The 13,927-nt window shown below is 40.5% G+C and overlaps 1 protein-coding gene across 5 annotated transcripts in view; it reads left to right on the top strand.

Annotated features, from left to right (window-relative positions):
• The window catches only part of LOC140203180 (SUN domain-containing protein 1-like), an 88,832-nt gene extending 76,464 nt beyond the window's left edge, over window positions 1-12,368 (top strand). For all 5 annotated transcript variants that reach the window (XM_072269094.1, XM_072269092.1, XM_072269093.1 and 2 more), the window contains 4 exons: window positions 4,203-4,318; window positions 7,893-8,060; window positions 8,409-8,501; window positions 11,552-12,368. In XM_072269094.1, the coding sequence (XP_072125195.1) occupies window positions 4,203-4,318; window positions 7,893-8,060; window positions 8,409-8,501; window positions 11,552-11,668 (494 nt within the window). In that variant the 3' untranslated portion in view covers window positions 11,669-12,368. The remainder of the gene's footprint in view (window positions 1-4,202; window positions 4,319-7,892; window positions 8,061-8,408; window positions 8,502-11,551) is intronic.
• Window positions 12,369-13,927: the final 1,559 nt, after the last annotated feature.

The raw sequence follows: 13,927 nt of genomic DNA, 5'->3' as shown, positions 1-13,927 counted from the left end.
AGTACAAAACCTACATTGAAATTGTTTCCTACAGATCTTTATTAAAAAAACACGGGTGAACTTTTTGAAGGTTGAAACAGACAATTATGTTTATTATAGTTAGAACTTCCTGTGAACAATATGCAAAGGTCTTGGTGCTATGCCAGGTTCATAATCAGCTTTGTGTTGTGTCAACCAGGAATGTGGTAATCTTTTTAACTGCATAAATGAATTGTTATACTAATAATACTCTGAACTTGCAGATCTATTGCTTTCCGTAACATTTTAAATGGTTCCTGGGTATAAAGTTGAGTTCTGTTTGTCTTTGAATCTGTGTCTGACTATTTAAAGGTGCTGTCCAAGCTTATGTAAATCCTTATTGACAGCTCTTCTTTTCCCTGGGAAATTTCAGCCCCTTTTCTGGGTCAGACAAATACCTTGTCAAATTCAGTTACTGATTACAGTGAAATATAGAGTTAAACTAGACAATGGGGTGACCTGTTGGGGCACCCTTTGAGAGAAGGGTAGTACAATCTGATGTGACCAGAATGAACATTAAATTTTCCTGAATGCTATTGGTATTGCTTTGCTTTGGAAACCGAAGTAGAAAACCTCAGTTTATGAAAGAAGAACGACGCATAGCAAAGCGAATATAGCTGCTCCTCATTTAACGAAGGACGCTTTTGATGGCATTATTTCTGGTTTATCTGCCACCCTTGTGCCTCTCGTTGTCATTCTGGAGGCATGCAGCCCTTTCACCCCTCCGTCTCTTCATCTCTTCTGCTGTTTGTTGTTTGTCTCTGATCCTGGAGTCGTGTGGCCCTGGTTCTTGTTCTCTCCCTCTCCTTGCCTCTTCCTGACGATGTTTGGCATCATCTCTTGACCATAATGTCCCCCTTCCCTTTCCACGCGGCATAATTAGGCTGACCTTTTTTTTTTACCCTAATGCTGGATAGAAGATACGAAGCAGTAACACCAAAGGATACTGATTATTCTTGATGATGTGGTTGGTGCTCTCCTAAATGGACGTGATATAGTCACCGCTGTCCTTTGACTGCAGCAAAGGGTTTTATGGGTGTCCTGAAGTACGTCATTACAATAAGATTTGATTTTCTCTTATTGATGGGTGGCAGTTAGATCTGTCCCAATCCTGCACATGCTGATGGTGGTGATTAGCAGAATGTGACCCCTCGAAATAGACCTGTCCTGCCCTTTTGCTGCGGTAGGTGTTGCTGCTGAGGCTGGCCGTGCACATGCGTCGGGCTGTTGCGTCCCGATTTCCATGATGGCCAATCGGGTCTCAGGTTAAAAGGGAGCCTGTTTGTTTTGGCAAATGAGCAATTTTATATGAATATATAACCCTGAACTTTGCCTGCATTCTGTAAGTTAGTGCATTTTAATTCGATTTAGCCAAAAGAAGTACCGTTTGCGCTAATTGAAGGTCACAGAGCATGCGAGTTTTAGTAGTATATAGGTATCTCTTTAAAGAAATCCTTGCAGTTCATATTTGTGCACCTGCATGTGAATTATTAGATAAATATGGACAGATTTTAAATGCTCCAGATAGAACCAGTTTGCACATTTGAAAGCCATGTACTGGAAACCAGAATAAACAGTTTCCACGTGGCGGACAAGTTGTTTACACAGATGGTTGTGGTGTTTGCATACTGGTTTCCCCTCAGGTGCCCTGTTCCTTGAATATTGAAAAGCTTAGAGAGGACATGGAGAGGATGTTTCCTATAGTGGGGGAGTCTAGGATCAGAGGGCACAGCCTCAGAATAGAGGGATGTCCATTTAGAATAGAGATGAAGAGGAATTTCTTTAGCCAGAGGGTGGTGAATCTGAAATTCATTACTGCTGATGGGCTGTGGAAGCCAAGTCATTGGGTATATTTAAAGCGGAGGTTGATAGGTTCTTGATTAGTCAAGGAGTTAAAGGTTACGGGGAGAAGGCTGGAGAATGGGGTTGAGAAGGATAATAAATCAGCCATGATGGAATGGCAGAGCAGATTTGATGGGCCAAATGGTCAAATTCTGCTCCTATGTCTTATGGTTCTCTTGCAACCCAGAGACTTGCTAGTAGTTTAACAATTACAAATTCTCCTTAGTGTAGATATTTGATGACTGTGTGAGAGAGAGAGAGAGAGAGTTTGTGACGGGGGTGGAGAAAGTGGGGGAAATGGGATTGCCCTGAGTTGGCCTAGACTTGATGGGCTGAACAGCTTTCTGCAGTATGTTTGAAAAATGTGAATCTACCCTGTTTGATGACTTTCTGTTAAGCTTTGCCTTAGGCTTCTTTCAAATAAAAGTTCACACCAAGTTCACGCGCTTGAGACTGGCATGTGCAAGGATTGTGCAAGTACAGAGATTTAAAACTAACAAATGATGAAATTGCTGTTTGTGGTTTCTGACTTCTCTGTGGGATCTTTCCTGGAAAGGTTCACCACTTGATGAGAGGAAGTGATGCAACACTACAGTTCAAATTCTTCTTCATTATGCAGCCAGGTGCACTTAGTACAAAAGCAAATCCGGATCAGAGTTTATTATCATTGACACATGGCATGAAACTTATCGGTTGTAGTGTAGCAGACAAGATGTTTTGGTTCCTAATCTATTTTGGAGAAGCACAGATCATAAATAGACATGATAAGTTAAGAATAGCACAGGTACTTCCTGTCTTGCCGACTTTGGACACCTGACACGACTTCAATTTATGGAACATCTATGCACAGTAAATTGAATTTTTTTTGTACAAATTGGATATTTAAAATAGAGAACTATAATGGATGGCAATCCCAAATAACTAGATTCTGTAGAAAATACTAATGACTACAAACCTATTGAAGTGTAACTTTATACAAGTTCTACTCTGGCTGCTGTATTCAAAAGTGAATGTGTGAACCAGTAACCTGGCAATTTTGTTACAATGGGATACGTACCAACTATCTGAGCAGTGAAAATGCCAGACCTTGTATTGTAAGGTATGGAATATCAGGCTGGAATAAATGGTTCATCCAAAGGGCACACAAGTATGAACTGTATGGATTTCTCTGAAGAGATGTCTAGTTCTGTACTTCGCTGCAATTAGTAACTGAATTTGTGAAGGCATTGTTTGATTGACCTGGAAAAGAGGTTAAAATTTCCCAAAGAAGAGTTGTTAATAGACAATTGGCATAGGCTTGGAAAGCACTCTTTTCTAAGATTGTGGTGAATATTGGTAGTTCAGGTTGAGGCGTTTGCCGAGCTTGGCATTTAGCTTGCAGGCACTTCATCACCCGTTGAGGTGACATCCTCAGTGCACAGTTGTTGGAGTTTCTCTGAGAGTGCTCATGCTTATTTAAAAAAAACCCATCCCCACCATTCACTTACCTCAGTCCTGATTGGCTACTCCTTCAGTTGACCTTTGAATTCTCTTGGCACGTGTTTCTTTGGCTTTCACCATCTACGTAGCTCTAAGAGCCGATGAAACGTCTGCAAGCTAATTGCCAAGCTCAGCAAATACTGCCCTGTTGGATCTTGCTTTCCTGTAACATCAGTCTGAGTTTACATGCTCAGTTTTAGGGAGGGCTTTATCTGTCATGGTCTGGGCTATATCCACTACTTTTTTGTAGGATTTTCCATCCAAAGATATTGGTGTTTCCTACCAGTTTCCTACCATCACCAGTCAGTGATGCTACCAGTCAGTCAATCTTTCTGGATAATATACATATGTGGCTATTTTAAACATGGGAATGAGCCATAAAGATCCTCAGGTTGCTCTTAAAACAACTAAACCACCATGATGAAAATCATAAAAGATCATTCTTTTTTGCAGTTGTGAAATGTCCGTCAGCATTACCAATGTACCTAAGGGACAACCATAGTGTTTTTTCTAATGCCTTTGCATCGTTCATTGGCTGCCTGCAGTTGGTCTCACTTGTGTGTTTGATCCTAAAAGAAAAAAAAAACTGAAAGCTGGTTCCTTATGACTTAACCTGCGTCCTGTCCACTTTCTTGCCCAATCTCTCTATCCCGCGAGTCTTGAAGTCTGTTAGTTTTGGTGGAATGTATTCGATGATTAAACAAGGCCTCTGGGTTGGAGAATTTTGGAACCCTCCCAGTCTTGCAATAAGTAGGTGTGCTTGAGGAGTGATGGCTATGATAGGTTAACAATCCTGAAATTTTCCAAAGCAATATTTCCATTGCAGTATTCCTCAGTGATAGCTGCATTTGCTTTTGTTCCAGGTGGCAGCATCTTGAGCACCCGCTGTTCTGAAACTTATGAGACTGCGACTGCTGTGATGAGTCTCTTTGGAGTTCCACTTTGGTATTTCTCTCAGTCTCCTAGAGTGGTTATTCAGGTAGGTTGGTTGGAAATTAATTAAGGGCTTTCCGTAGATGCTGCCTGATCTGTAGAGTCTCTCAGCATTTTGTCTGTTATTCTGGATTTCCAGCATCTGGAGAATCTCACACATTCCACAGATTCACCAGCCCCTGGGTAAAGAAACTCCTTCTCATCTGTGTTCTAAAGAGATGTCCTTGCCTTCTGATCCTACATTCTCCCACATTTGGAAGTATCTTCTGCATATCCAGTTTATCTCAGCCTTTCAATATTTGATAGCTTTTGATAATCTCCCTCCATTCTTCTAAACCGGTGCCTATAGGCCCAGGAGTCATCCAGTATTCATTTCATTGCCGGGATCTAACCTGCTTGGACCCACTCCAACCTCTGCACATTGTTGTGTAGATATGGGGCGCAGAACTGCTCACAATACTCTGAACGTGGTCTGACCAATGCTTACAAAGCTGAGGGGCACAACATACTTTTATTTTCTAACCCTCTCAAAATGAATGCTAACATTGCATTTGGAGAGAGGAACCAAACTTCTTCAAGGTGGGTGAAAAACTTTACTCCTCCTGGAATTGTACTTTGCCGTAATGCAGTGCAATTTCCAGGGTCTCTGTAAAACATTAAAGAATGGGATTATACTAGCCTGTTGAATCTGTTATTCCAAGATCATTGATTTTCAGCATATTGGATACTGTGGCTCTAAATCTGAAATTAAAGTGCAAAATGTTGCAAGTGTCTGCTGGATGAGGCACTGTCTGTAGTTCTAATGCAAAGTCATTGTTCTGAAACCTTAACCATTTCTCTGTCCACAAAAGCAGCCCAACAGTATGCATTGTATGTGATCTTTTTGTCACAATCTAATCATCCAATGGCATTCTAAAATTATGCAAATAAGGTACACTATTCTTACCAAGAAACACTGCACTCGACTCACACACCCAGTACTTCACACTTTTCCCTTTAAAATTCCAGTTTCCATCGAAAGGGCGTGCCATTCCCTTTGAAGCCTTTGTTTCCACCGACAGGGTGTGCCATTCTGAGGAGAGACTGTTAGTGAGCTCGGTACTTATAATAACTACTTCAACGCACACAAAATGCTGGAGGATCTCTGCAGGCATGGAAATGATCAAACAGTCATGCTTCAGGCCAAGTCCATCCTTCAGGGCATGGAAGGAAGGGGGAAGATGCCAGAATAAATAGGTGGGCGGGAGGGGAAGGAGGGCAAACTAGAAGGTGATAGGTGAAGCTAGGTGGGTGGGAAAGGTAAAAGGCTGGAGAAGAAGGAATCTGTTAGGAGAGGAGAGTGTACCATGGGAGAAAAGGAAGGTGAGAGGTGACAGGCAGATGAGAAGAGATGAGAGTCCAGAGTGGAGAATAAAAGAAGAGGGAAGGGGTTGGGGGATAAATTACTGGAAGGAGAAATAGATACTCATGCCATCAGGTAGGAGACTACCTAGATGGAATATGAGATGTTGTTTCTCCTCCTCGGGAGTGGCCTGATTGTGGCAAAAAAGGAAGCCATAAATCGACTTGGTCCCATCATCCCCTCTACCTGGTCTCACCTCTCAATTTGTACTCCCCTTTCTGCACCCCCTCCCAGCCTTAATCTGGTTCCTTCCCCCTTCTTTTCCAGTCCTGAAGAAGGGTGTTAGCCCAAAATGTCAGCTGTTTATTCATTTCCATAGATGCCGTCTGAGCCGCTGAGTTCCTCTTGCATTTGGTGTATGTTGCTTTGGATTTCCAGCTTCTTTCATTTTCATATTTTTATCTGTGGTTTAGTCTACTCTCATCTGGTGTTAAAATAAATACACAATTCCCTATTGAGGTAATTGCATAGTAGGAGACTTGGCCTTCTCTTTCAACTCTACCCATTAGATCATTTCTACAATCTGCTGCTGTGCTGTTGAGCTAGTCTAGAGAATAGAAGTGATAATTTTACCTTAATAGCCTTATCTCCTGATATGAATGCCATTGATAATTGTGATGTTTAAAGCTTAGATTAGCTTTATTTGTCATATGTTCACAAATACATATAGTGAAATGTGTTGTTTGTGTCAATAAATCAACAGTTCAAGGATGTACTGGGGGCAACCTGCAAATGTTACATTTTTTCCAGTGCCAACATAACGCGCCCACAAATATCCTCTCCCAAACTACTTTGGGATGTGGGAGGACCGGAGTGCCCTAGGAAAACCAACATAGTAATGGGAGAATGTACAAACACCTCACAGCCTGTGGTGGGACTTGAACTGTCACCCTGATTATGGGCGCTGTAAAGTGTTATGGTAACGACTATGCTATTGTTCTGCCCCCTTTCTGGATAAACCCCCATTCTCAAAAAGTTATCCATGCAAGAATAGACCAGAGCGCACAGTTCCAAAGAAGTAGGAGTTAGTAGGTTTATTGGTCACATGGGTGTAATTGGGCAACGCGGTCTTCTTGGGCCAGAAGGACCTGTTACCATACTGTAATTCTTGTTTTTTTAAAAAAAAAATCAGGATTCAAAAGATTTTAATATCCACTCCAAAAAATCTGCCTCAAGTTTGCCTTGTGGAAGAACTGAGCACCTAAGAATATTGATGAAGCTTAGTAATTGCTGATTTTCTTTTTGGAACGTCATCTTTTGCTTGTTTATCATGCTGCTTGTTGTGTTATAAGCCTTCCTGCCCAGACCAACAGCATTCCACTTAGTGAGCATAGGGTGCCAACGGAGTCCTCTGGCCTGGGTCAGTCTTTAAAGTTGCCCATCTTCTTGACCTTTCTCTCCCAGGAATGAGGTCTTTGGAGTTTCTGTAGCTCTAGGTTTTTAACAGCACGGGGTTGCTCGCCCCTGCCAAACCTTCCTCCTTTTGCAGTCACGCTTGGGTCTGTCGATGGTGGAGTTCAACAGTGTCTTCCTGGGGTTAATATTTGTTTACCATCTCCCCCTGCTGGTGGAATCCTTAACTGCATATAAAGAAACTTCATTTGTCAAATGTACATTGAAATATATAGTGAAATGCATTGTTTGCGTCTATGACCAACACAGTCTGAGGATGTGCTGGTTGCGTCTATGACCAACACAGTCTGAGGATGTGCTGGGGTTGGCCCACGTTCACTCTGCTGACAAATCCACTCTTTCAGTACACAATCGATAAGTATTTGCTTTCTGCTATATGCAGTGTTTTTTTATTTTTCATTTCATTACATATGTGAGGTCACTTTTCAGAGCTGTCTGTGGGACACAGAGACCTGTGTATCACCTGGGAACATTCCCAGAGCCTTGTGGAAGTTTTCATTTGTGACATCATGTCAGCACTCAAAAAGAAAATGAGGATTTTGGATTTCGGCCAAGGGGTACTCAACCGGTATACTAATTAACAGACTATGATGAGGTGAACCAATATAGGATAGAAATCTGACTGTCAGTTGAACCAACTAACAGAAGTTTTTTTTCCAATATGTTTGTTGTGCTGTGGAAGCCTAATGGAAAAGGAAGGATTTTCAGAATGTCAGAAATTGGATTAGTTGAGAATAGTTGTTTTCTAGTGTTAAAAGAAATGGAGACTGCAGTGTTTTGAGTGTTTCTTAATCCTGTTTTACAGCCCGATGTTTATCCTGGAAACTGCTGGGCATTCAAAGGATCTCAGGGTTACCTAGTTATTCGCCTCTCTGTGGAGATCTACCCTTCCGCTTTCACTCTGGAGCACATACCAAAGTCTCTTTCACCAGCGGGCAATATTAGCAGTGCACCCAAAGACTTCAGTGTTTATGTAAGTTCAAGGCCGACCTTTAGTGGATAGAAAGCGTCACTGTCAATGTGGCCTGTGGTCTCAAATCAGCCATGGTCACTGTGAAGACTGACCTACCATTGGATTGGTAATTGGAGAGGAGTCAAGAGTTGAAGGCTCACATAGGTCTGATGATTGTCATTTTGTTCTGAAGTGGTTTATGTGCTGACTTCTTAAACCCAGGTGAAAAAAGTTGCATTATATAGTCTAATGTAACTTTTCCCCAAAGAATATGGGCATTTGTCGCAATATCGTAAGCCTTTGGAATGTTGCGATGAAATGCCTTTTTTTCTTCAGTGAGTATTTTGATCTTGTGTTCTTTTTTTGCAGGGGCTTGAGGATGAGTACCAAGAGGAAGGCATGATGTTTGGGAAATACACATATAATCAAGATGGAGAGGCAATACAAACCTTCTTAGTCAGGGTAACTTAGTTTCAAATTTCACCTTTATTTCCTTAAATTTAATAATTTTTAATTCCATGTCTTTTAAATTGAGTTTGCAGTTTAGTAGTTCATGGTTTACCCCAGTAACTTGGAGTGTGAGCATTTTAACAAGTATATTGCAGCTTTTCAAGATTTATATTATTATAACTGGTAGAATGCTATCTATTTGCATTTAATGATAAGACGTAATCAGATAATTGAATGTCTGTCATATATTAAGAATTTAAATGTTTCCCTACCCAGATTTGAAGTTTTGGATTTCCTTCCTCAAATTGTCTCTTTCCCCTGAGACTATCTCTGACCAAGATCTTAGTAATCTTTTCTAACACTTCATATTGCTAGGTGTCGTATTTTGTTTGATAACTGACTTGGACCATAAGACATAGGAGCAGAATTATGCCATTCAGTCCATCGAGTCTGCTCTGCCATTCCATCATGGTTGATACCAGATCCCACTCAACCCAATACACCTGCCTTCTCACCATATCCTTTGATGCAGGAGACGATCAACTTCCACCTTAAATATACTCACAGGCTTGGCCTCCACCGCAGTCTGTAGCAGAGCATTCCACAGATTCACTACCCTCTGGCTAAAAGAATTCTTCCTTACCTCTGTTCCAAAAGATCACCCTTCAATTTTGAGGCTGTGCTCTGTAGTTCTGGATACCCCCACCAGAGGAAAGATCCTCTCCATATCCACCCTGTCTAATCCTTTTGACATTTGGTAGGTTTCAATGAGATCTAAATTCAATTTAGAATTTTCTTCTAAATTCCAGTGAGTACAGGCCCAAAGCTGCCAAACGCTCCTCACATGTTAGCCCCTTCATTCCCGGAATCATCCTTGTGAACCTCCTCTAGACTCTCCAATGACAATACATCCTTTCTGAGATATGAGGCCAAAACTTGACAATACCCCAAGTAGTATGGCCTGACTAGTGTCTTGTAAAGCCCCAGCATTAGCTCCTTTTATATTCTAATCCCTTTGAAATAAATGCCAATGTTGCATTTGCTGCCTTTACCACAGGCTCAACCTGCAAATGAACCTTCTGGGAGCCTTGCACGAAGACTCCCATGTCCCTCTGCGCCTCTGATGTCTGAAACTTCTCCCCATTTAGAAAACAGAATCAGAATCCTTTATTATCGCCAAGTATGTGGACACATACAGGGAATTTGATGCCGGTTTCCCTGAGCTCTCGCTGTACAGAATCAAAAAGCAGACAAAACAGTAGTGCAAATAATCATGAACTATATACAATGAGGTATACCTGTGTATGTACAGGTGGACTTGGTTTATAATAGACTAAAATTCAAGTGTTCATAAGACTGATGGCATACAGAAAGAAACTGTTCTTGTACCTATGTGTCCTGGCATACAGTGATTTAAAGTGCCTACCAGAAGGAAGGAGTTGGAACAGGTGATGTCCAGGGTGTGATGGGTCTACAATGATGCTGCTTGCTCGCTTCCTGACTCTAGATGCATATAAGTCTGGATCGAGGGCAGCTTCACACCAGTAATCCTTTCTGCAGCCCTGACGGTTCTTTGGAGTCTATTCTTGTCTTGTTTGGTAGCTGATCCAAACCAGACAGTGATGGACAAACAGAACAGACTGGATTAGTCTGCACTAACAGATAATCCGCACTATTGTTCCTATTACCAAAAAGCATTGTCACACATTTCCCAGCACTGTATTCCATCTGCCCCTTTTATGCCCATTCTTCCAATTTGTCTAAATCCTGCTGCAATCGCATTGCTTTCTCAGCACTACCTACCCCTGCACCTATCTTTCTATTGTATGCAAATTTTGCCACTAAGCCATCAAATCCATTATCTAAATCATTGACAAACAATGTGAAAAGTAGCAGCCCCAATACTGACCTCTGAGGAGCACCTAGTCACTAGCAGCCAACCAGAAAAGGCTGCTTTTATTCCCACTTGCTGCCTGCCTGTCAGCCATTCCTCTATACATGCCAGTATATTTCCTGTAACACCATAGGATTTTATCTTGTTAAGCAGTCCCGTGTGGCACCTTATCAAATGCCTTCTGAAAATCTAAGGAAGTGACATCCAAAACCTCTCCTTTGACCACCCTGCTTGTTACTTCTTCAAAGAACTCCAACAGATTAGTCAAGCAAGATTTCCCTGTTCAGAAACCATGCTGACTTCAATTGCTTTTACTCAGGTCTCCAAGTACCCCAAAACCTCATCCTTAATAATAGACTCCAACACTTTCCCGATCACTGAGGTTAGGCTAACTGGCCTATAATTTCTTTTGTCTTCCTCCCTTCTTAAAGACGAGAGTGACATTTGCAATCTTCCAGTCCTCCAGGACAAAGCCAGAATCAAGTGATTCTTGAAAGATCATGACCAATGCATCCATTATCTCTTCAGCAGTCTCACTCAGGATTCTGGGATGTAGTCCATCTGGTCCAGGTGACTTATCCAGCTTAAGACCTTTGAGTTTGCCTAGCACTTCTTCCTTTGTAATAACAATGGCACTCACTCTTGCTCCCTGATACTCACGGACTTGTGGCACACTGCTAGTGTCTTCCACAGTGAAGACAGATGCAAAGTACCCATTAAGTTCATCTGCCATTTCATTGTCCCCCATTACTACCTCACCAACATCATTTTCCAGTGGTCTAATATCAGCTGCCAACTCCCTTTTACTCTTTATATAACTGAAAAAATTTTTGGTATCTTGCTTTATATTATCGGCTAGTTTGACCTCATTTCATCTTTTCCCTTATAGCTTTTTTAAGTCATCTTTTGTTGGATTTTAAAAGCTTGCCAGTCGTTCACCTTCCCACTCACTTTTGCAACCTTGTATGCCCTTTCCTTGGCTTTTATGCAGTCCTTAACCTCCCTGGTCAGCCACGGTTGCCTACCCCTACTCCTGCTACTTATGAAATGCTTTAGGGTATTTCAACATCATAAGATACTGTGTAAATCCAGGTTGCTGTTAATGTATGATCATGTAGATATCTGATATGAAACTATTCCTGTACTTTTCTTCCCTCTTCCACGCCAGGAGAAAAGCTTGAAGAAATACCAAATAATTGAACTCCGAATATTCTCCAACTGGGGACATCCGGAGTATACTTGCCTCTATCGGTTCAGAGTACACGGCAACCCTTCAAATCAATGAAATGTGGATTGTGCTAATATTGTAAAAACACTTGTATATACTGGAAAGGTTGAGGCTAACTCTGGACGTGAGTTTGTTCTTGGGAACTGTGGCATGAATAATGTATATTGTTGACTCTCCTAATATCAGATGCTTTCAGAAAAACTGCCAGCTGAACTGTTAATGGCTTTATCATCATTTTTAGAGCATTTCTTTGTCTCGATTTTATTTTGGTGAATGTCTGATGTTCATGTTGCATAACTGGAGTATCTAATGCCTTTCTATTTGGAAAGGGGTGGTGCAAGGAAATTAATGTACAGACCATTTTTATTAGATATTGGATAATGTTTATTTGTATATTGCACAAAAGTCCTTGTATTTGTAAAGAGAAAAGTTCAAAGATATAAACTTATATTAACCAATATAATCATATATTTAACTATTGGCATAAAACTTGTGGCCTATGTCGAAAGACTTGGAGTATGAAATGCACTCTTTGTAAACTATGAGAGACTGGTCATATTTCTGCCTGTAGAGCAGAATTGGGGATTTAGGGAGAGAAACTTTGTGAATAATTATATTTATTTTTCAAGAGCAACACAGGACTTTGTGCAATGTATTTTTGTAAATTTTTTCACTTTGTCTCGAAGTGTTTTTATTTCCTTGGCTGTCGCTAAACTGACGATGCTATTCAGATGTTTAAATAAAGAATTTAATTTTTTTTTGAGAGGCTGCATGTACTTGAGATGCGTAATAAAGAGTAGACAGACTTCTGTGCAGAATTTCTACCTGAATCAAATAACTTTCCACTAGTTGCCAGCTCTTTAGGTGGCTGCGCAATCTAAATTGAGGTCGAAAATGAAGATAAACTAATCAGTAAAATTCAAAATTGTCACCTGGTATGCTGCCTGAAAGAGAAGTGAAAGCAGGCTATTTCTACTAATAATTGGGAATATTTTTCAAGAATGCAGGAAAAGAATAAGGAATAAGCAGCACACATACAATGAACATAAGTTTTCTTTTATGGTAGGTTTTTTGTGTTATATTTTAGTGAGGGTTCATAGAAAATGTAGATCAATCAGGCAGGTTGGTCCGAAACTGAGTGGAATTTGGAAGAATGAGCAGTGATGTTATTGAACAATAAAAGATTGAGGAGGTTTTGGTATTTTAATACTTGGAGGTATACTTTTGCAATAAGCAATAAATCTCTTCTAAGGGTTGTGACTCCTAGAAATTCTCTACACGAGAGCTGTGAGAGATTGACTCATTGAATCAGTTCAAGACTGAAATAGATTTTGCGACTCAAGGGAGATGGAATGTTACAGAATTAGGCAGGAAGGTAGTGTTATGGTCAAGGATGAGTCTACTGTAAGTAGTGAAGGTTTGAGCATCTGTTTAACTTGTGTATGCTCCAGTTTGTTATATTCTTTCACAGTGTCTTGAGTAGGAGGATAAATTTTGCTACAGTACCTGCAGTAAGCCAGATTGGGCTTAGGCACAATGGTTGTATAGCACAAATGGATATGACTTGAATCGGAAAGTGGCAGAGAGGATACAAGTAGGAGAATTGTTTAAGTAAATAGTTCAGATACAGTGTTCAAATTTGAATTATTTCCACATCATGAGTTGATGTGCCTTAAAACTACATGTACTTTTTATAATGACCAAAGTATCTATTAGATATAATTATCCATTATGAAAACTGCACATAAAAAGTGGATAGCACTAGTGATCACACCACAGACAGAGCTCAGCTGATGTAGAAGTGTTGGAATTATTTAATTTTTAAAAATAAGTTTTTTCCACTCTTGGTGTATTACTAATTAACTGAGGTTGGTTGCATGGCTTGTGACTGTCCACTAGTACTGGACCCTATTGTTTCTGTACAGTGATTGGAGAAACTGAGATTTTTATTGAAGTGAGACAGAGATTTAATAGGGATATTCAAAAGTTGAATGGTTTAGATAAAGAAACTGGCAGAAGAGTAACCAAAGGACACTATGATTAGCAAATGAACTAAGGATATGTTTGTAATGTGACTGAGCACACTCCTTGAAAGGCTGTAGCAGAATCTGATTCTACAATAACTTAGAACACGGAATTGGTGATTTAAAAGAATTGCAAGGCTACGACAAAAGTGGGACTAATTGGATACTTTGGATGAGCAAATTGGCATAAGCTTGGGGATTCGGATGGCCGCATTCTGTGTATCAGTTGGAGAGATGAAGGGAACAGTCTACCCAAAAACAAGCTTTGATACTTTTCTACTTGGAGATAAAT

Source organism: Mobula birostris, chromosome 9, assembly GCF_030028105.1.
Source record: "Mobula birostris isolate sMobBir1 chromosome 9, sMobBir1.hap1, whole genome shotgun sequence".
Lineage (NCBI taxonomy): Eukaryota > Metazoa > Chordata > Chondrichthyes > Myliobatiformes > Myliobatidae > Mobula > Mobula birostris.
Note: the sequence above shows the minus strand (reverse complement) of the source record. Positions and strands in the feature narration are given on the sequence as shown.